This window comes from Salvelinus namaycush, chromosome 37 (genome assembly GCF_016432855.1).
Source record: "Salvelinus namaycush isolate Seneca chromosome 37, SaNama_1.0, whole genome shotgun sequence".
In the NCBI taxonomy this organism is placed as follows: Eukaryota; Metazoa; Chordata; class Actinopteri; order Salmoniformes; family Salmonidae; genus Salvelinus; species Salvelinus namaycush.
The window spans coordinates 12,626,449-12,650,275 of NC_052343.1; the positions used below are offsets into that span (position 1 = coordinate 12,626,449).

The window sequence follows — 23,827 nt, forward strand, 5'->3', positions numbered from 1 at the left end:
CTCCTCAGGTACAGGGTTCAAACTGCATATGATTGATAAAAATAAAATAAAAATCTTCCAGTGTATATAAAGAAAAACTATTTACTTACTTTTAAAAACTGTCAATTGTGAATATGACTTTTGGGGCTAGTGCTGTAACAAGGGTCAGTGCATCACCGTGGATCGTTCTCAATGAACTCAGAAATTAATAATATTCCTACGCCACCTTCTGGTCACATCAGTGAACTATAGTTTCACCCAGTCATGTATTGACATCTTACATGCAGCTCCTCTATTCCTCCTCGCCAAAGCGATTTTGATAACTAGACAGTTGATTTCAGATCAACAAATTAGTCATGTTTGATCTAATCTAACAGAACCCTAAAGTTAAACATCAAACTTTAAACTCTGTCCCTTAGCTGGAGACCGGTCTGAGCGACGCTAAGAAGCAGCTTCAGGATGAGATGCTGAGGAGAGTGGACGCTGAGAACCGCCTGCAGACCATCAAGGAAGAACTGGAGTTCCAGAAGAACATCTACGGAGAGGTGAGAAACTCTCTTTTACCTCACTCTTACACCATCTCTCCTTTTCTCCCTTGACCCTTCACTCTCTCTTTTTACCTCAAACTTTATTTTTTCTCTTTTCCTTTTTTTCCTCTGATCTGCTCCTCATCTATCTCACTCTTTTTCTCTCCCTTCTTTTGTTTCCTCTTCTGTCCTCTTCACTAGCCTTGTAAACCAGACTGATGGAACCCCGAGATCAGTCTGTTTTATGAGGTTACTCCTTCACCCCCTCTTCTATAACTCAAGTATGCCTGTACCGTCTATCTCCCTGCAGGAGCTGAGGGAGTCCAAGCGCAGGCACGAGTCTCGCATGGTGGAGATTGACAGTGCAGGAACAAGGCAGGATTACGAGAGTAAGCTGGCTGAGGCCCTGATAGAGCTGAGAGCCCAGCACGAGGAGCAGGTCCGCATCTACAAGGAGGAGATCGAGAAGACCTACACCTCCAAGGTAGGGAGCACAACCCACGGGTCCACACTGCCAGCTCAAACGTGGACTAAAAGTATATCAGTTCAAAACGGTAGTGTTATTTCATTTTAATTTCACTAAGCTGTCCATCCAGTTGAAATCAGTAGTACTGTCCATGCATCATTCAATATCTTTTCACTGGCCCAGTGCCAACCTAGCACAGACACATACCGCATGGTTTCGTTCTGACCCTGTGTGTGTCTCAGCTGGAGAACGCCCGTCACTCTGCAGACAGGAACAGTACCCTGGTGGGGACGGCCCACGAGGAGCTGCAGCAGACTCGCGTGCGGATGGAGGGCATGTCCTCCCAGCTCAGCCAGCTGCAGAAACAGGTACGGCTGCACCCTGTCCACCTGTCAATCACAGAAGCCTCTTACCGTATATCTCCATACTGTGGAGCTCTGACAGCTGTAATCTTAGCGCTAGTGTTGGCGCTAATACAAAGTATTAGCACTGTTCATCTCATCAAATATGGCCCTTTGGTTGGTCTAACCGGCGTATCAACCCTCTGTGTTAGCTGGCGGCGAGGGAGGCCAGGGTGCGTGAGCTGGAGGAGTCCCTGGCCCGGGAGCGGGACATGATGCGCCGGCGCCTGGAGGACAAGGAGAGGGAGATGGGGGACATGCGCATGCGGATGCAGCAACAGCTGGATGAATACCAGGAGCTGCTGGACATCAAACTGGCCCTGGACATGGAGATCAGCGCCTACCGTAAACTGCTGGAGGGAGAGGAGGAGAGGTGAGGAGACATTACAGATATGCACATCATGCGCACACACACACACACTGAAAGCCACACACAGACTGAAATAAATTAACTCATGTAACCTACACAACCACACTAGATTAGTATCAACAATCTTTTTTTCTGCCCCCCCACCCCCCAGACTGCGTCTGTCCCCCAGCCCTCCCCCAACCCGAGTCACCGTGTCCCGTACTACCGGCTCGGGGTCAGCACACACACTTACCACCCGTACCTCGGGCTCAGGACACAGCCACAGCGGCCGCATGGTCCAGTCCACCAGCGACAGCCGCAACTCCTCAGGCACGGCCAGCGCCAAGAAGAGACGTCTCATTGACAATGACAGCGAGACCTCCAGCCTGGCGGGGGGTGCCGTGACGCGTACACGCATCGCCCAGCAGGCCTCCGCTAGCGGCCGTGTCACCGTGGACGAGGTGGACCTGGAGGGGAAGTACGTCCGCCTCAGCAACAAGGCCAACGAGGTATGGAGTTAATCGGTCAGCTTGACATACAATGGGTGCTTTCTGCTACGATGCGTCGCAGGCTTTCTGTTATGATCAAATGCACATGTTTTGTAAGGAAGCTACTGTAGTAAAAACACCATGTTGGGTGATGTTGTAAAAGGACAATATCTCTTTTCTACTTAGTGATTTTAGTTGGCTGAAACAGACGATGCTTATCTGTTTTCCTTCAGGACCAGCTTCTGGGCCACTGGCAGGTGAAGAGACAGGTGGGCACCAGCACCCCCATCGTCTACAAGTTCCCCCCCAAGTTCAACCTCAAGGCAGGACAGACTGTCACAGTGAGTAAAACCTTCATCATGTCTGCACTGTCATCAACTATGTTTGTGTTCAGTTTTTAGTACACGATGTTGAGAAGTGTATATTCTAACAGTGATCAGCATGTTTGTCACAATGTGGGCCAGTGTGTAAAGTAACTATAGTATGTGATGAGGTCATAACAGACAGTCCTGTACCTCTTCCCTCTGTAGATTTGGGCTTCAGGAGCAGGCGGCACCCACAACACCCCCTCAGACCTGGTGTGGAAGACCCAGAACTCATGGGGCAGCGGAGACCTGTTCCAAACCACCCTGATCAGCGCCAATGGAGAGGTGAGGCACACACACACGTCACATGTTTATAGTTGTACCTTCCCATTGTTCCTTTGACTGTTCAGTCTTGCTCTTGGCAACATCATCCCACTTCCTACATATTTGAATGCATGTGAGATTCGATAAATTACCTTACTCACATCATAGCCGGTTGACAAATGGACTGTTCTGCGCCTCTTTCCCACAGGAAATGGCACAGAGGAAAGTTACACGCACCCTGTTCCAGGAAGATGATGACGATGACGTGAGTCTCACTGTTTATGAAAGTCGCAGGCTCAGGCCAAATAAAGTACTCATACTATACTTGCACTGTGTGGAAGGCTATTGAGCCAAAATGTTGTTCATGAGCCTCTGTTTCAGATGAAAATAGGTTAATTAATGTAGAGTACTTATTTAGTCACCGAACAAGGCCAGGGGTGTGCGATGATACACTTAAAACCTTCTCTAAAGGGTGACAAGAAAAATGGAAAGACTTATTTAACGTCACTGGGTGCCAGTGCTCATAAATTGTAGGAGCCACAGTGGCTACAGTTGGTATTTACCAGTAATGTTGGAACCTTCTGTTCTCTGTCTCCCTCTGCAGGGCAACCACAGTGCGTGCGGTGTGGACAGTGAGTACAACCTGCGGAGCCGCACGGTGGTCTGTGGCTCGTGTGGCCAGCCATCTGATAAGAGCTGTGCCACCTCAGGGGTGTCCAGCGGCTCCTGCTCCATCAGCAGTGGAGGAGGTCTGCCTGAGGGCCTGATGTCTCCTCTCTTCATAATGGGCAGCAACTCACCCAGACAGGTACTGTAGGACTCCCATCTTTTTGATCATGTATATTGTTTTAACACACATTTTAAGACCCTTAACACACACTATTCCTGTTTCAAAGCACAAACACCCCTCATTCTCTGACTCTGACTCATGCGCACAGCAACACTTATCCCAGTTTTCCTGTTCATCCTGCTGTTATGACAACATCCTCTTCACTTCCTCTAACCCACCTATGTCACTTCCTGTCTTTCTCAGGGAGGTCCCAGACCGGAGAACTGCTCCATCATGTAAAGCCAGGCAGGCACCACCTTACCTGGACATGAACCTCCCACACATGGATGGGAAGATGCCTTCTTACTCTTTATTTCCTTTGTTTCATATATGATCTGTCTTATTTTGTATGCCATAATCGGTAGGTTAGATTGACTTTGGTGTTTGGCGAAGGGCTTAGGAGCTACGTATTCACTTCAGATATATGAGCTTGTATATTCTAGATATATTGCATGTGGACTGGGCAGACACTTGCACTGTTTTGGGCCATATCTAGCGAGAGAGGCATAGAAAGCACCTTTAACCATTACAGTGGACTTTGATCCATAGTGGGCTTTCGCATCTCATGTCTAAGCTGTCAACAGTAAACACGCACAGCCGCAAATCCTGCTATGAATCCGTGGACATGAGGGCTGGAACCAGGGATCTCTGCCCTGGTATTCCACATACACTACCATAGAATGTCCAGAATGTCACTAAATAGAGATGGAGTTAAGCCCCTCTGACTCCTATAGGATTATGGGGGTTTGTATTAGACTGAGCGATGGGATTGGTCATTCTAGAGCCATAGTTACAAAGAGGAGCTCAAACTTGACACTGCCATCAAGGTGTTTATATTTCTGAACACAAGACAGTAGTTTTTTTGTGGAACGACATCTAAATTATTACTCATGTAACAATCAGACTACTATGGTGATATGGATATAGGTTCCAAATTGTGACTCATTTTCACAGGCTTGAAAGAGGTTTGTAGTTGTTAAAGAAAGGAAACCAAACGAGATGAGCACACAGATATGGGGAAGACAAAGTAGTACTGTATTGTAAGGTCTTGACATGACTGACCTCTAGAAATAGTTTCCTCTTAGAGGATTACCTCTAACGTTGTCTGACCTCTAACGTTGTCTGACTTGACCTCACCTTTGTCTTGTATGAAAAAACAACAATTACTGTAGGGCAACTCATCAGATCTAGACACACAAATATGATTTCTAGGGACTATTTTGCTGCATTTTGAATCTGAGATAATTGCCAGATGGATTATAGTAATGTTACTGTAACGTTCTATTATGATTTTGCATTTTTAGTGTTGAGGGAATGTGGCAGCTTGAGAAATAGATGTTCTGGTTTGTCAGACTCTAAGGCAGAAATTGTCTGAGTTGGAAGTGTGTTGATTTAAATTAAAGTACAATGCTTACCTTCTCATGACAGCATTGCAACAATGTGTACATTCTGTACCTTTGTTTGTATCCGGTGTAGTGTCAGAAAGAGTGGGTACAGATAGTTAGTAAGTAAGCCTTGGACAAGTAAGCCTGAACGGCCTATAGGGGTAGTTGGACTATATGGTATTATCTGGCAAAAAGTTGACTTTATTAATGAACTACACAGTATGTTGCATTGCCAAACATGTTGGTGCCATATTTTCAGTGTAATCAATTACTGTGTTTACATTTAAATGGTGCATAAGAACTCGCTTTGACAAGGTCAGAAAGAGTATTTACTTGAGAAGGAAACCTAAATGAAACTTAAAACATCAATTCCTCATGATATGATGCCAATCCTCTATTCATGTATTGTAGTCTTGAGACTATTGTCCAGAGGCCTCTCTCCCACTAAAGGATTATAATGGCTGTGTTTTTCTGAGCTTAGTGGCTTTGCTTTTGGGTATGTTTATACATTTTTTTGGGGAGGAGGGCTTCTTATTTCTTTACAACTATGTCAAAAATGAGCTATAATCATCTACAAAGATTTATCCACTGCATATTAGAGGCATGTACTAGTCTGGCAGCCTTTTTTGTAGGATGTATAAGCAGTAAAGATTTTCTGAGAATACTTGATCGTTTTTGCAACGTTTGTTTTTTTGTACTTCAGACACATTTCTATCACTACCAAATAGGAGAAAAGGTGCTTATTCTCACTGTTAACCGAAACACCTTAGAGAAGCTCAAAATGATTTACTTTGTCACTTTCAGTATTTCTTTTCTCATCATGTCTCAAGTGCCTTATTGATACCGGCTAGTGATCATTGAAAATTGTATTCTTTTTGCATTATGAAGTGTCAATTCCAAAGATATGCAGTATTGTCTTTAAAGACAATGGAAATTATAGATTTACAGAGTGTTGGCTATACTTGCATATTTCTACGGAAATTGTCCTAGTACATAATGCTCAATTGAATTTGTAAGAAATGATTATGCCTAATATGGAAAAACCATGCAATCCAGGTAGAATGTAGTAGTGATTTACAATGTTTTGCCTTTTATGTTCGAGACCAGTAAAATTATTTTCCCAACACATGCTGTCTTGTGGTTGACTTCTTAATAAAATTGTATCTGTGGATTGATGTGTGATATTAGATTAAGTAGCTACTGGAGTACAAAATACTTCTGAACAAGTGTATACAATGTTCTGCCATTTTATGTACATTATATACAACATATTACATTGAAAAACATTGAGGCGCTAGCTGTACAAATGTGCTCTGGATTTCCCCGAATTGGAAAAGGGGTTTGAGAGGACATTGTACTGAACTACTGACATCATGGAGATATAAAAATGTATTTTGATTGCTGTCCCGGTTTATGCAATTCTGGTCAAAAGCTTTGTATGCCAAATCATGTGCTCCAAGTCCCTTCATCTGCAGTATGAAAATAACATTTGAAGGAATCCCAAGTTAGGTCAAACTCAAATATATGCATGTATGCCCTCGGACTGTGATACTGGCATCCTCAAAGCCTATCCCTGCATGCCTTGGCCCTCGAGTCTGGATCACAAGTTAAGGTGGAGAAAATGCCACTTTAATCCACCAGGGGGCAGTGCTACTATGTAAACCCACTGACAGAAGCATCGGCATAATGTCTTTGTCAGGTTGCCCTGACTGTCACTGGTGCAACTGACTGTTTTGTAGCCTTGAATAACCCCAAGACAATTTCCTACCAATGTTTTTGAATGGCAGGAAAGTTTTTCTTCTGATTGTGATGTTCAGAGTAGGAATGGTGTCATTGGGGCAGTCTCCTGCATGTGGGAGAGGGTGGGCGGCGGACAGGTGGCAGGTCGTAGTGTCCTGGGATGTGGCTGTTCACAGGTAGGTCATAGTGATTCTGGGGCTCCTGCTCCGGGACCTGCCCAAGGGAACTGCGCTCTGAAAAATGTGAAATATACATATTGTAATTGTAATCTACTGGAGTTTATATTTCTGATTGTCTTATGTTTACTAAAATAATGTGAATGCTAAATTCAGGATCATACTATAAAATATACAGTAGGATTCTCCTGGCATAGGAATGAGGTTATTGCTATGGTCAATCCATTCTCCAGCCCTCATACTGAGACTTTCCAATCCACTCCTGTGGTTTCCTCCCCTCTCCCTTTCCTCACATGACCTCTGTTTCATTTCCATGAAAACAGTACTGCCCATTCAACCATGTGTTACGGAAACCCATCCATCTCATTTGTCAATCCAACCCACAAACCCTTGTCTATTTGCACAGTCTAACATTTATTCATATTCTCTGAGTATGCTATGTGAAACCTAAACGTTTTACATAGTGATAGAGAATTTTCTGTTTTGCTGTTTTACATGCTAGCATAGCCAGATATTGCGTGTATACTACTGATTTAAATTGGAAGGATCTTGAAGGGTCCTGAACAACAGTATAGTAACCCACCTCTGCGTAATGTTGCTGTGCTGAATGGTGGAGGGCTAATCTCCGTGTAGGACCTGTCACGGGGCACGGTCGTCCTCATCTCCATGTAACTGCTCTCAGGAGGGCTGAAGGGCAAGCCGACCAGGTCTTTAATGGTGGCGTAGGGGTTCTCACTATTCAGAGAACTGCTGCTAGCTGCCACCACAGTGTCCTTCAGCTCTGTCACTAACAAGGGGCAGAACGTAAAAAGTTACTGACTGCTGACTGGCTCTGGGTCAGCCAGGTCACATGTAGCTTGTAATCTGGTGATGGGTTGACAGTTCAGGCATTATTTATGTTAAATATGCCACAAAAGGAAGGCAGGTGTGAAAATGGATTGATGGAAATGTTGCCTAGAGTAGTTCTAGAGAAAAGCAAGCATATTTCATGTTAACTTGGAGTTGCTGGAAATGAAGGAGAAAAGGGATATAGGAAGCATGGAAAACTACCTTTGTTGTAATATTTCCCAAGGCTGGCACTGTAGCTATAACTGCGGTCAATGCCGAAAGCTCCTGTAAACATTAAACACACATTTGGCATCATCTATTTTATTTATAGCAAACTCATAAAAGACAAAGCCTGTCTTGGTATTAAATCAATACCAGGTGATGAAATGGCTGAGGATGAAAGTTGGTGAAGAACGGGCAGTTTGAAACAGGCAGTAAAAAAGACGGACCTGGTTCTTTGCGAGCTTCATGGTGTTTCCAGTCTGCAGGCAAAGTGGCATTGCTCTCCACCCCAAACAGGCCTCGCCCTCTCTCCCTCTCCATGTTCTTCACGTTACAGAAGAGCTGGTTATTGGTGTTCTGTTTGAAAGACACCGATATTAACCAATCAGAAATCATTCAGCTCCTCTCAAACAAGTATATCCAGTATAAAGGACAGGGGTGTAACAGAGTTGACTCGAGGCCGAGGTGACGGTAATGACACTTGCTTTGATGGCGCGGTCCTGGTTGTTGGGGACGTGTGGTAGAGGGGGTCTGCCCCCAGTCAGTGTGTGGTAGCTGGGGTTGTAGTAGTGGTGGTAGCTGTGAGGAACATCTGAGGAGCAAGAAGGGACATGACATCAATAACCAGCACTGTATATAAAATACATTACTGTGTATGAATCCTAACCAAAAACTATAACCGCTATAGTATGGATACATTATGTGGTCAAACTGTTTGCAAACATTTGTTTTTTAACATCTTTTAAAACAAAGCTGTATCAATACAGTACCTGGTATTGCGTATTCGGAGTTGACGGTGCGTGAGGTGGAGAAGGAGACTGTCGGTGTGTTGGCTTGCTTGTCTTTCTGCCGGCGGCGGTAGAGCAGTAGCAGGGCCAGCAGCAGCACCACCAGGATGACCAGCACCACGATACCCGCGATGGCCCCCCACGAGTCCCTCTCCCCCGGGGACACGGGCACCATCATACTCACAAAGCGTTCTGTGGAGCACAGAGAACAAGGGTCATCACCGTCACAGGCCCTCCAGTCATCACTGTAACAATGCTTAATGCTGAATAGCCTTAGGTAGACAATGTTTCCAATGTTTCCAAAGAACCAAAGTTTCATTACTGTCTTATTTAACTGAATTGTAGCAGATTCAATAGACAACAATTATAGTCTGGTAGCTATGGGCAACAGTATGTCATTACTAGCTTGTAAACAGATGTATGGTTAGTAACTGTTCATTGGGTAAAGGGGAGACCATACCATACCTTTTTTGCAGTCGGTCCCTGGTCCTGATTCACACACACACTCCCCTGTCTGTGGGTCACAGTAGAAGTTGGGTGGGCAGGAGCAGACTTGGGCACAGTTAAGGCCAAACATCCCAGGATGGCATTCTAGAGACACAGGGTGAGATTCAAAGTATGACTCATGTATTTGAACTCTTTATAAAAAAATGTAATTGATTTCAATCAGCAAAGGTATGTGTGATACAGTATATTTTATAAAGAAATTGATTGAGCCAGACTTACGTAGAGTACAGTCAGGGCCTGTCCATCCTGGGGGGCAGAGGCAGGACCCATCCTGATGGTTGCACGTTGAGTTGTGGGCACATCTACACACTCCAGTACACTGCTTACCATAGAGACCCACTGGACAGGCTAGGAATTACACCAAAACACACGTCAAGGTTAAATATAATACACACATAAAATATTCAACATGTCAAGCACTAAAGTATGCCAAGATGCTGCGGGTCTTCTATATATATGCTAGTTTGACTATAGGTGAGATATGGGTTAGTGCTGACCTTGTTCACAAAGGGCTCCAGTGTACCCGGGGGTACACACACACTGGCCTGTGACATGGTGGCAGGAGGAGGAGTGGGCACAGGACGGGCATGTTATACTGCACTGGTCACCATACACACCCGCACTGCACACTGAAAGAGAGAGATTGATGATGATGCATAACAATTTAGCAACTTGACATACAACTTAGCATACGAATAAGACTGATGGTGATAGAGTGACATTTTCTACTTATTTATACAGGCATCAATATCAAGCATTTTCTGTACTCACTATGCTGACAGGTGGGTCCCCAGTAACCTTGGCGACAAACGCAGGCACCGCTGTGTGGCAGACAGGTGGCGCTGTTCTGACAGAAGCAGCTCTGATTACAGTGACGTCCCCATGTACCCTCTGGGCATGTCTGGGCACAGCGAGCACCTAGGAGAGAGAAGCACACACAAGACAGACAGAGAGAGAGACACACAGAGAGAGAGAGACACAGACAGAGAGAGACACAGACAGAGAGAGACACAGAGAGAGAGAGAGACACAGAGAGAGAGAGACACAGAGAGACAGAGACAGAGAGACAGAGAGACACAGAGAGAGAGAGAGAGACACAGAGACACAGAGAGAGAGACACAGAGAGAGAGAGAGAGAGAGAGAGAGAGAGGTTAAAACCTGTAGATCACATTGGACTGACTAATTTCCAGGACCACATCCAAGCTGACACAAACTCAACGGGGGCGTCGGTGCTTACCAGTCCACCCTGGCAGACACTGGCACTGCCCGCTGGCACCCTGGCAGCCGTCTGCGTTGAGGCAGTCACACCTCTTCAGGCAGCCTGGCCCGAACGTGCCCATCTGTAGAGTAAACACATGCCAACAGCGAAAGCATCGTCAAGGGAATCCCTGAACCATTTGGCCAGCACAGTCAGAGTCAAGCAAACTGTACTTTGGCAAGATACACTGTAAAGTTGGCAGATTAGCCTTACTGAGGAAAAGGAGGACTGAAGATAAGGGGTAGTCCAGAATATAGGCTTATGGATGCACAGAATGAGCTACAGTAAAGAGATAAAGATGGTGATTATAGCATGAGTAACATTACTAATCTATTGAAAAAAATCACAATTGGCCTATGTTACGTTAAGATTGTAACCTTTTAACAAACGTTATAGCTACAGTATTATATTGGCACTTACGGGGCATGGTTGGTCGCACAGGGGCCCCTGCCAGCCTGGAGAGCAAGTGCAGGATCCGTCTGCTGGGTTACACAAAGCCCCATTGGCGCACTGGCACGTGGCGTTGCAGCCCAGGCCCCAGGTGTCCTTAGAACAGGGTATGGAGCAGTACCGCCCTCGCCAGCCTGGAGAGAGACAGAGAGGGACATTTTGTAAAGGAATCATACATGTCTGTGTCTGTCAGCCTGTATGTTTGTCTACATGTCTTTCTGTAAAGAGGAGCAGCCATTTTGGAACAAAATACAGGTATGCTTCTGAGACCTATGACTTGATTCAATCTGTATCGCTGAAGTTCAGCGTTACAGCATGATTGAAATTTAAAGGCAATGTTCCCACGTTAGCGGTGACTGCATTCACGGTAAACGCTGCACATGTCGGCTCAATAGGAAATCCTGTTTAAATTTAGATTGCCCAATCTGTAACGTTTCAGCGACACAGATGGAATCGCGCCCTGACTGACTGGTTCATACAATAAGGTAGCCACAGACATACTCACACCGTTGAGTATGTCTGTGTGTTTGTTTGTCCCATCGGAGTAGAGATGTTATGACTATTCTCTCTCAGTCAGACTGTCTCTTATCAGTGACTCACCCTCTTTGCAGAAGCAGGTCCCATCAATGGGAGAGCAGTCCACTGAGTTGGAGCAGGAGCACTCCAGAGAACAGTTCTTCCCATAGGTACCACTCTTACAGGGACTCTCACAGTGAGCACCCTACGCAACAGACATAAGCAGGTTATAACAGCTCACAACAACAGAAAAACAGAATATATGAAATATGAGTATACATTTTTGCATGCATGTTTATTATCTTAAGTAAATAACCCAAATAAATGATATTTTAGTTATTGTCAGTGCTGTCTGTCCTAATCACTCACCGTGTACCCAGGGGCACAGTGGCAGCGCCCGCTCACACTGTCACACACCCCTCCGTTGACACACAGGCAGGGCTCCAGGCAACCATGGCCGTAGTAACCACGGGCGCAGGTCTCGTTGCAGTAAAGCCCCGCCCAGCCTGGCTGGCACGTGCACTCGCCTTTCAGTGGGTGACAGCTAGCCAATGGACAGAGGAGAACATGGTCACATGGGTGAGCACAATTAATACGCAATTAAACAAATCTAAGAGTTATAAACAACAAAATAATTTAAAAACTATTATGGGCCTGTGTGTGTGTGAATTGTTATGTGGCAGTGTGTGTGTGTGTACCCTTTGTTGATCCATACCTGAGTGTGTGTGTGTCGTGGCAGAGGCAGGTGTGTTCACAGTGAAGGCCGTAGGTGCCGTGCCTACACATTCTCTCTCTGCACTGGGGTCCTCTGAAGCCAGGCTCACACAGACAGCCTCCGTCGATGTTATAGCAACGAGCCCCGTTGGCACAGTCACACGCACCCTTACAGTCCCGCCCATAACTACCCACCTGACACTCCTCACTGCACCTGTGGAGATACAACACATACACACAAATCAGGACACGCTCCGCAACCAAAGTGGAATAACATATCTCTGAATCAGAAACTATTCTATACAGTTGAAGTCAGAAGTTTACATAAACTTAGGTTGGAGTCATTAAAACTCGTTTTTCAACCACTCCACAAATTTCTTGTTAACAAACTATAGTTTTGGCAAGTCGGTTAGGACATCTACTTTGTGCATGACACAAGTAATCTTTCCAACAATTGTTTACAGACTGGTTATTTCACTTATAATTCACTGAATCACAATTCCAGTGGGTCAGAAGTTTACATACACTAAGTTGACTGTGCCTTTAAACAGCTTGGAAAATTCCAGAAAATGATGAAGCTTTAGACGCTTCTGATAGGCTAATTGACATAATGTGAGTCAATTGGAGGTGTACCTGTGGATGTATTTCAAGGCCTACCTTCAAACTCAGTGCCTCTTTGCTTGACATCATGGGAAAATCAAAAGAAATCAGCCAAGACCTCAGAAAAAACATTGTAGACCTCCACAAGTCTGGCTCATCCTTGGGAGCAATTTCCAAACACCTGAAGGTACCACATTCATCTGTACAAACAATAGTACGCAAGTATAAACACCATGGGATCACGCAGCTATCATACCACTCAGGAAGGAGACGCATTCTGTCTCCTAGAGATGAACGTACTTTGGTGCGAAAAGTGCAAATCAATCCCAGAACAACAGGAAAGGACAAAAGTACAAAAGTATCTATATCCACAGTAAAACGAGTCCTATATCAACATAACCTGAAAGGCCGCTCAGCAAGGAAGAAGCCACTGCTCCAAAACTGCCATAAAAAAAGCCAGACTACGGTTTGCAACTGCACATGGGGACAAAGATCGTACTTTTTGGAGAAATGTTCTCTGGTCTGATGAAACAAAAATAGAACTGTTTGGCCATAATGACCATTATGTTTGAAGGAAAAGGGGGGAGGCTTGCAAGCCGAAGAACACCATCCCAACCGTGAAGCACGGGGGTGGCAGCATCATATTGTGGGGGTGCTTTGCTGCAGGAGGGACTGGTGCACTTCACAAAATAGATGGCATCATGAGGGAGGAAAATTATGCGGATATATTGAAGCAACATCTCAAGACATCAGTCAGGAAGTTAAAGCTTGGTCGCAAATGGGTCTTCCAAATGGACAATGACCTCAAGGATACTTCCAAAGTTGTGGCAAAATGGCTTAAGGACAACAAAGTCAAGGTATTGGAGTGGCCATCACAAAGCCCTGACCTCAATCCTATAGAAAATTTGTGGGCAGAACTGAAAAAGCGTGTGCGAGCAAGGAGGCCTACCAACCTGACTCAGTTACACCAGCTCTGTCAGGAGGAATGGGTCAAAATTCACCCAACTTATTGTGGGAAGCTTGTGGAAGGCTACCCGAAATGTTTGACCTAAGTTTAAATAGTTTAAGGCAATGCTACCAAATACTAAATGAGTGTATGTAAACTTCTGACCCACTGGGAATGTGATGAAAGAAATAAAAGCTGAAATAAATCATTCTCTCTACTATTATTCGGACATTTCACATTCTTAAAATAAAGTGGTGATCCTAACTGACCTAAGACAGGGAATTGTTACTTGGAATAAATGTCAGGAATTGTGAAACTGAGTTTAAATGTATTTGGCTAAGGTGTATGTAAACTTCTGACTTCAACTGTATGTATCCTATTTAATATCCTGTATGAAAGATACATGAACTGTATGATATAAACAACTTCTACCCAACCATGGGTGCAGGATGAGTATACGGCACATGTATCTGTCTCTACTGCAGAGAGTTAGATAAACACACACACCTGTTTCCAGTGAAGCCTTCAGCACACTGGCACTGGCCTGTCTCAGGGTTGCAGTGGCCCCGGTTGTGACACACACACTCTTGGGCACAGTTAGGACCAAACCTGCCCTCTGCACAGCGCTCTGTACACACCTCACCCTGAGGGAGAGAGAGAAAGACAGAGAGAAAGAGAGAGAGAAAAAAAGCGGAGAGAGAGAAAGCGTACATGGTACGACAACATTAAAACAGGGATCTGATTGATAACCTCAAAATACAAAGATTTCCATGTTGACCCCCTGATGCTGTGTTTGAGTCCGTGTAGGATTCAGGAAACATACCGTCCACCCAGGGGGGCACGCACAGATCCCCTTCCCCTGGCAAATGCCCCCGTTCTGGCACGGGCATCGCAGTGGGCATCGACTCTTTGGGCATGCCTTCTCACAGCTGAGGAACATGGAGGAAAGAACTCTGAGTGGCAGATGGACTCAGATTGTGTAGAGATTGAAATGTAGGGTACAAGTTAACGAGTTCCTATCTTTTTCAATTTAGTGACTGCACTTGCAGCAAAAACTCAACTGTACACAGTAGAATTCATCAATAGTGGTACATTGCCTACTGGTGCTTATAGTCAAATGGTCACCCACCAAAAACAGCTTCAGAAAAGGCCATGACCCAGGAAACAAAACTGCAAAGTTTCAACATCATTACGTAGATAATTGTATGAGTATGAGGACTGTGTGGTTCAAGTTGCGCATTGCTTAAATATTATGAATCAAAGTTTCCTCAAGCAACATGAGGTTGGCATGTTACACCTTGGTTACATTTGTTCCACACTTTCTGTTGTCAATACTTGCAGAAAGCAATTTATGTACCGGACCGGGGAAATCATGGAATATTTCGAGATAAGAAGCTGTTGAAAGGTCCTAAATAGATTTTTTCTCAGATACCCGAACAGCGCATTATGTAGCTGTCGGGACCTTGGAATGTTTTGAGATCTGTGTTAGCTAGCAAATGTTGTGCTGTCTTTAGTTTGGCTAGAAGGCAAAAGCAATGATGGCTAAATACAGCTGACAAAACATCTTATACTGGTTCATCTGGATCCGTGAAGGACCGGTAACGTGTTGCTTGAGCTTATGCATGGATGAACACTGAACGCACAAATAGTTCTGTGGACCAGCGTGCAACAAAAGTAACCAATGTGAAACATAGCAACAACGGAGCGTTGCTAGGGATATTATCCAAGATGCGCTATGATTTTGATGCTAAAGACGTAACTTGTACTAAAAATAACAAATTAATATGCAACTTTTACAAGTTTTGAACCACACAGTGTTCATATTCATAAGATTATCTACCTAGTTGTTGACATTTTGCAGTTTCATTTCCTGGGTCATGGATCAACACATTTTTTGTGGTTGGCCCTTGAGTGCTGTGCTGTTTTTTGACATTGGCAGTTGCCTCATATAAAGAGTTTCCACTAATTCCTAGTGGTTCTGTACTCATCCTCAGGGGCATCTAAAACACAGGGTGTAACTAATGACTCATGCTCTAACCTAGTGTTTCAAGAGGGGCTCTTTTCCTGCATTGGTAGGATGGAATAAGGCCATAGGATATGGTATAACAATTAGTCTACTGCCTCTCCATTTTGTCTTTCCAACCTTAACATTCTATTTACTTTATATTGATACATATAGCTGTAGGCCTATTTGAGAGAGTGTTACTTCTACTACTCACAGTGTCCCAGTGAAATTTTCTCGACACAGGCACTCTCCGGTCACTTTATCGCAGGAACCCCCAGTTCCACACTGGCACTTCTGAAGACAGCCCTTGCCAAAGGTGCCTGGTGGGCAGGGGTCCTCGCAGCGGCGCCCAATGTAGCCTGGAGGACACTGGCAGGTACCGGTCACAGGATTGCACAGGCCACCGTTCTCACACTTACACAGCTGACCACAACCTGGACCCCAGTGTTTGTCATCGCAGGCTGGAAGACGCACACAGACACAGATGATAACAGACACATAAAAAAATAAACCCCATACAACAAAATATACGTAATCATATAAATGTATGCATAAACCAGTGGACTAGTGGGCCAGTGTACAACGTTTTCCATCTGATAACTCTGAAAAGGTTTTCTTTATATTAACTTAACCTGATGTAGTTGTATGGTATTACACTGTATACTATATGTGATGTAACTGCAATGCACATGAACAAAAACAAATCCAATCCAATTCAATTCGGACCACTGGGACTGTCATGTTTCAAACCAACAACAACAGCACAGGAACCTGAGTAGAAGACAATGGTAAAGATCACTCCCCCAGGGACAATATATCTATCCATGTATAGTCATGAATTTCCAACAAAGAGACATAGTCTATGACCAACTCTAGCCCTAATAGATCCAGAATCTCGTGTTACCGACTTGTGATTCACGATTGACAGGGCGATTTGCATGGAGCCAGCAAAATGGATGAGGTTAAAATTGGGAATTTTACAGCGGCCTTTCGGGATGGCTCCGGTGGTTATCGCCAACCGGTGATTCGCACAGGGTTTGGATTTCAATCAGAGTTAAGGAGCGTCAGGGGGATCATTCCTGATTCCACGAGAACCAGGATCCCACATGGACACACACTGACTCCTCCAATGTCTCATCAATAACGCAGACTGACTGGGGCACAAACCCTATTCAAAGGGAAAAAAGATATCCAATACAGGTGATGTAACTGATGCTTTGCACACAAGTGATGATCTCACTAACCATCATGATGAAAACCATTCAATGATGGATTTATACTTGTCTCATTGAGGTTTGTGGGGAATGCCATACAGTGTGAATGATCACAAACAAATCCTACTGTTCTATATGGATTCTAGTGCGCTTGCTTCAGTCACAACTACTACTTCTTCCACTATGAGAAAAATACTTTTAGACAGCTGAAGCAAGCACACACCTTTTCTACAGCAACTGTACCTTTTCTATGTAGTTAATCATGGGATCTTCCACCCACCTCTCTTTCCTTCAGTCACAGACAGTATGTACTGTGTCACAGTTTCAAGCAGAACTTCTTTGACATATTAAATGGAGGGTACAGTATGGCCAAATTAGGGTTTGGAGCAAAAACTACCACATAGCAAAGAAATGTTTATTAATCTAACTCAGAACAGGACCCTTTTCTCTTTTCTTTGTTTAAATGAATCAAACGTTTACTCATTCCCTGTGTGGGCATGCGAGAGACGCTGAGAGACTGCAGTTGGAGTGTGTCACATTGAGTTATGGGAAGCTCAGCTGGAGCAGCAATAATGTTTACACAGGCGTTCTCCAGGACGCCAATGGAGATTTAGGACCTGCAGGGTACTAGGCCCTCTACTATCTGCTATCATCGTCCAGGCCTGACAAGGCTAGCCATGAGTGTGGGCGAGTGAAATGTAATGGATTGGACACCTAGGCTTTGAAGAGCTGTGCTAGGACCAGCTGGCTGTGCCCAAGCCTCTGCACTTACCCAACTTATAACAGAACCCAGACCTGTTCTCACATAAATTGTCCATATGTTTGCTTACATCTGATCAGGGTTCAAAAGTGACATTTTTTCAACCGATGCGCTCTTTAAAACTGGCAAGTCTCCATTGTACTGTAAATGGAATGCATTAAGATATGGTGGGAAAATTCCTCTCTTTCCCCAAGTGTATTGTCCGAGTGGTGGTGGAGATCTCATCTGCATCCAACCACAGCATTATCTCCCACATATCTAACTGAACCACATCCTTCTTTCCCCCATACCCTTCTTTCTCACACACCCTTCTAGAGTATATCACTCTATTCTTAAGTATCAAAACTCAACCAGTCTTCTTTCTGTATCCAAACCCCCCAACCTCACCCAATATGAATTATTCCATCGCAATCTCTCTTCCCCAACAATCTCTTATTAAAATACATTTATTTCTCTCTTTCTTCCTCTCTCAATCTCTCTGTCCACTTCTCTCTCTCGCTGCCTCTGCTCCCCCTTCTACCCCTCTCTCTTGGTCTTTCTCTCTCTCCCACTTCCTCTGTCTTTCTCTCAGCTCTCAGTGCTAAACCTCAGCCTCTCTCTCATTTCCCACAGCTAGCTCAAAACACAGGAATCTATTCCAGGAAGTGTCAGCTCTCATTCTGCCAGTGGGCTTTATTATAAGACTCAGCAGTATGGGGCTGAGGCCAGCACTCGTTTGCCCAGAGAGAGAAGGAGAGAGAGACAAAGTGGGAGTGGGGTAACATTTTCCATTTCCCCTTCCCATCATCCCCTCTGAAGGCATCATACTCCACAAGCTTATGTTATTAAGCTCTCCATTCAGCACTGTACTAGTGACCTGGTTGAGTTCAGAAGAACACTAGCATTGATTAACTAGGAGTTTCTGGGATAAATAAAATGTAAAACATTAATCCTGTGCTTAGATGAAGCTATTTTAATAATATGCAAACTTAAAAAAAATTAGCATATGATTCCAAAAGTGTATACTTGCAAAATATGGAAAATATTGATTTACATCCCGGGGCCTGGGTCTAAGCATGCAGTATACGCTTTGGGGATGTTACATACTTGTAGCATAAAATGCATAAAAAGCATAAAATGGCAAGTGTGAGGAAGGGGAGGGAGTCAGACATAGTGTCCTCCTGGTCTAATAAACTGTTTTCTGGGCTGTGGCTTACTTCAATGACGCATCATTGTTTATTTGGTCCCTTGCTGTTTCCATTGGAAAGCCCTATGTGTGATTGAGTGTTGTGTGTGAGGATCAGTTTTTGAGTAATGGTCACTTGTCATTTCCTGCAGTGTGTGTGTGTGTGTGTGTGTGTGTGTGTGTGTGTGTGTGTGTGTGTGTGTGTGTGTGTGTGTGTGTGTGTGTGTGTGTGTGTGTGTGTGTGTGTGTGTGTGTGTGTGTGTGTGTGTGTGTGTGTGTGTGTGTGTGTTGATGTAACGCACCACTGGAACAGTCGTCGCCACGCCAGCCTCCTTCACACTGGCAGCGGTCTGGAGCAACACATCTCCCATGGACACACTCCTTAGTACAGCGGGCTAGTGATGAAAAACACAGACAAACACACTCTTAAGTAGACTAGAAGGTTGGTGGAGATATTATATATATTATGTAAGTCATGCATGTCAACTCTCCAGAATGTAACCAACTCAGCAACCAAGCACAAAATTGGATGAATTCTAGAAATCGATGGCAAAATATGTAGAAATGTAATTCATTGAAATGCTACTGATGAATCCAAGTGAATCTTCTAAGTTTGTTTTGATATGCTAATAAAGAAAAGCCATGACGTTAAACTTACGGACACATTTGTCTCTGCTCTCGTAGTAGCCAGGGCAACACTGGTACCTCCGGCGGTAGTCCATCTTCACCGCCTGTCTGTATGCTGTCTTATAGGTGATCCTGGCCAACACAAAGTCAAATAGAGAATACTTCCTGTTACCCTCTGACCTTATGGACACAACCAGGAAGTAAACAAGAAGTGTGTCGGCAGACTGTGTTACCTGTGACGGGTGCATCTGTAGGAGGTGCGTGGCTCAGAGCAAGGTTCCTCTGTCACCTGGTCATAAGGGTGGGCATACGACTCCTTCACTGAGGTTGGGAAGCTGCATGAAAGGACAAAATGTACTCAGACATAATAATACATTGACAGAACGGACCCATCGTGATCTAGTTGAGACAACCTGAAGTTCATATTTTGAGCCAAGTGCTACATCTTCAATGATAAGTGCAACAACAAACAACAAGTTAGCTGCAATTAAACCTGCTGCTACTTCTATTTCTTTCTCACACACTAAAATATGCTCTCTTCTATTCTGGTACAATGAAATGAGATGAGCTACTCTGACTTACCTCTCCCATACGCTACACACATTGGGATCCCTGGGGTTCAAAGACCAGGACAGGCCAATCAGAATGCTCAGAACCAGCAGGACGGTACAGGTCTGCAGTGACTGCATGGTCCTGAGGAGAGAAAGGGAGGAAAAAGGTTATGGAGGATATTTATAATGCCTATCCATGGGAGCAATAGCAGTGATAATATGCTACAAATTGAAAGCATGAGGACCAACATTTGAGGAGAGGGTTAGTTATTAAGGATCAGGTTATGAGCAGGAAAGGGGATAATCAATTACCTACCTTTTTTCTATTTTCATTAAACAGCACATCAAATCATACTGTCTATGTTAAACTGATACTTGTCCGTTTTTTGTTTGGCACTGCTTTTAGCCCGCCATCTGAGTTACAAAGATATCAAACACTTCACAATGTAAAGAATATGAACATTTATCTGAAACCTTCCTGTAGTTTAAAGCAGTATCACCCCTTGTAAAAGAGTTCATTAAACACTAAGCAGAGGTAAGGCAGCGGGCCAGCATTGAGCCGTTTACCCAAACCCTCCCCGTCGCGCTCCCTATTCTCCCCATTTGGCAACTTAGAACAGAGGAATTTGAACTGTGGTGTAAAGAACTTAAGTAAAAATACTTTAAGGTCCTACTTAAGTCGTTTTTTGAGGTATCTGTACTATACTATTTATATTTTTGACTACTTTTACTTTTATTTCACTACCTTCCAAAAGAAAAGTATGTACTTTTCTCCATACATTTTCCCTGACACCCAAAACTACTTACATTTTGAATGCTTAGGAGGACAGGAAAATGGTCAAATTCACACACTAATCAAGATCCCTGGTCATCCCTACTGCCTCTGATCTGGTGGACTCACTAAACACAAATGCTTCGTTTGTAAATGATGTCTGAGTGTTGGAGTGTGCCCTGGCTATCCGTAAAAAAATGTAATAAAAAACATTGTGCTGTCTGGTTCGCTTAATATAAGAAATTTGAAATGATTAAGTATATTTAAGCAATTACATTTACTTTTGATACTTAAGCATATTTAAAACCAAAAATATTTAGACTTTTACTCAAGTAGTATTTTACTGGGTGACTTTCACTTTTTCTATAGTCATTTTCTATGAAGGTATCTTTACTTTTACTCAAGTATGACAATTGGGTACTTTTTCCACCACTGAATCTGAGAGAGAGTGAGAAAGAGCGAGCGAGAGAGACAGAAATGGATTGGGGGAGGAATGCGGCTCCAGCTACCATCCTAGCTATTATCAATCAGAGCAGGAGAGAATACTCCACACTCTTCCGCCATGTCCCCTTCCACACTCACACCATCTGGATCCAATCAAAACGCAGACCCAGGGGAACGCCCAGTGATGGGGACCAGAGCAGGCTCTCAGGGAGCGGCAGAGAAAGTGGTCTTTTTCCCCCAAAACTCCCATGGACATTTTGGGAAGTTCAGGAACACTATAGCATGGGTCAACTGAAGTGCCATTCCCCTCATCGTGGGAAAGGGACAGTCTTTGGAGGATGGACTCATGTTAACATAAAATTGGTCAAGGCTATTTATTCCCTTCTGTTTTTCTAATACGTCCCCCTGACAAAGTTAGTGTACTATAGCTTCTCAGGTCACCAACGAGGATGAAATAAAGAGCTTGGGGTATTAAACTATTTCTATGACTATTCCAAAGGAGATATTTAGCATTTATTTCAGTCAAGCAAAGAGAGGAACAACAAGACACTTAAATAAGTCTAGGTCTAGCCCATAAGTCTAGGTTTCTTCCTCCCCTCACAACGTAAGGATGTGGTTTTTCAACAATGCCATGCTAGGATCCCTTTTAGGGGCTTTAGCCCAAGCATTTTCCTAATCAGAGTAACAAACAAACTGCAGCCACAGCCCAGCAGTCGCACTAAACCTAAACCTACAGCTGTAGTTATGAGTTGATTTGTCACAATGCTCCCTGTAACATAAATCAAGTACATTCACGATCTGCTGCTTTTGATATATCACCCCTCACAACCCTCCTGTTCTCTGTGTCAGGAGATAATACACATTCTGGCACACACTCTAACGCCTTAAAAAGCTGCACCACAAAAACAGAATTTTATAAGAACAGACATATGGTTTTTATTAAGAGGAGCAATCGACTTTAGTAGCCACTTCATTGGACTGGAGTAAATATTTTTCATTAACTTTTTTCTTTTTAATTGAGCTTCATTAGACAAAGTCTTGAAACCGCATGGGAATGCTTAAGTGCTGAGAAAGAGAGTGTAGGTTTAATGAGTGCAGACGTGAAGAGAGACAGCTCTGACTGAAAGTAAAGTCAGCGCAGTTCACATGACATGTTTGGGTTACCTTTAAATTGAACGGTAGGTCGGTAGTCTTAACTGGTAAGTAGGTAGCATACCCCTGCTCAGAGAGGTAAAAGGGTTCAGGTCCTCTCCCCACCAAAAGCAGGCTTTTATTTGCTACTCCACCCATAAATGTGGCTTGATTATAGAATCCTGCCCAAGCCTTTGCCGCTGAGAGTACACTCTTATTAATCTCAACCTACAGTTTATTAGCTTTTACCTTATCATCTTTTTTCCATAATCTTTTATAAAAATCAAGATTCTTCTTCTGTGTTGCTTTATGCAACCAACGTATGATAAAAACATACACAGATGACAAAATATATTTATTATGTTACAAGTGATAAGTGCAGATGGGCACCAGATTTGGCTCTACATATATTTTAGCTCGTAGTCCGGGCGTAGTCCGGTCCAGGGTGTATTCTGGACCAGAGCTACTGTACATCTCTACAGTATGTGCCTTGAATGGTACAGAGATGGTTCTGGACCTCTAACGCTGCAGCCTGCACTAGAAGGCTTTTGGGTTAGTTTCAATGAGCAAAGCAGACCATCTCAACTGGACTTTCATGCAGCCCAATAAAAAAAATGAGGATAGGAATACACAGTACAACGCACGCACGCACGCACACACACACGCACGCACGCACACACGCACGCACACGCACACACACACACACACACTTTCTAATACTTTCATCGACAGCTCATTTGTTTTCATGTTCTTAAAACGTTCCATGGACAAAATGAGTTCCACACGTTGAAACGAGTACAGAGAAACTATTTATAGTATCTGAGTATATTCGCTAATTCATTGGACTTGTCTTGGCTCACAATGTCAAGCGCCCCAAAACTAAACAAGTGGCCCAGGCGTGTGCAGATCGTACCAACTGGAGAATGCCCTAATGTTTAAAAAGGGCCCCACAATACTCTTTCTAGAACTGCACAGGGATTTCAATGAAAGCAAGGCCCAAATGAAAACAGATGTACTCGTGTCACATTAATCTTGCAAAACCGAGACACTCTTATGCATGTTGTTACCATTCAATTTCAGTCATGAGTCTTGCAAAAGCCTCAGAAATGAGACTAAAGAAAAACATTTGATTTGGTTTCACACATCTGAAACCATTGCATTCAGTTTTCATTTAATGACAGCTCTGGTGGCTACTCACATATATTTACTGAAACTCCATACTCGTCTTTTATTATTATTATTATTATTATTTCATCTTTACCATCATTTGAACCATGCAATATGCATGCAATTCATTCACATTTACTCAGCATCCTAAAGCTTCTTGTCTTCCAAGACAATCCAGTCTTGAGTGGCATGG

At 43.8% G+C, this 23,827-nt stretch overlaps 2 protein-coding genes across 2 annotated transcripts in view; one reads left to right on the top strand and one right to left on the bottom strand.

The window, feature by feature from the left end:
* The window catches only part of LOC120030856 (lamin-A-like), a 25,374-nt gene extending 19,193 nt beyond the window's left edge, over window positions 1–6,181 (top strand). Inside the window, exons 4-13 of the mRNA XM_038976339.1 lie at window positions 399–524; window positions 817–990; window positions 1,215–1,340; window positions 1,526–1,746; window positions 1,895–2,231; window positions 2,444–2,551; window positions 2,741–2,860; window positions 3,048–3,104; window positions 3,444–3,647; window positions 3,873–6,181. Coding sequence (XP_038832267.1) covers window positions 399–524; window positions 817–990; window positions 1,215–1,340; window positions 1,526–1,746; window positions 1,895–2,231; window positions 2,444–2,551; window positions 2,741–2,860; window positions 3,048–3,104; window positions 3,444–3,647; window positions 3,873–3,908 — 1,509 coding nt within the window. The 3' untranslated portion in view covers window positions 3,909–6,181. The remainder of the gene's footprint in view (window positions 1–398; window positions 525–816; window positions 991–1,214; window positions 1,341–1,525; window positions 1,747–1,894; window positions 2,232–2,443; window positions 2,552–2,740; window positions 2,861–3,047; window positions 3,105–3,443; window positions 3,648–3,872) is intronic.
* On the bottom strand, window positions 6,148–19,993 carry LOC120031624 (platelet endothelial aggregation receptor 1-like). The gene is made up of 21 exons (XM_038977427.1): window positions 19,959–19,993; window positions 19,803–19,904; window positions 19,601–19,701; window positions 19,245–19,337; window positions 16,015–16,264; window positions 14,622–14,727; window positions 14,306–14,442; window positions 12,254–12,466; window positions 11,908–12,082; window positions 11,623–11,743; window positions 10,993–11,156; window positions 10,552–10,654; window positions 10,086–10,232; window positions 9,812–9,943; window positions 9,534–9,662; window positions 9,273–9,398; window positions 8,790–8,999; window positions 8,247–8,611; window positions 8,020–8,082; window positions 7,553–7,756; window positions 6,148–7,026 (listed from the first exon to the last, which is right to left on the bottom strand). The coding sequence occupies exons 1-18, from the start codon at window positions 19,991–19,993 to the stop codon at window positions 8,412–8,414; spliced, it is 2,544 nt and encodes an 847-aa protein (XP_038833355.1). The 3' UTR covers window positions 6,148–7,026; window positions 7,553–7,756; window positions 8,020–8,082; window positions 8,247–8,411.
* Between the last annotated feature and the right edge of the window lie 3,834 nt (window positions 19,994–23,827).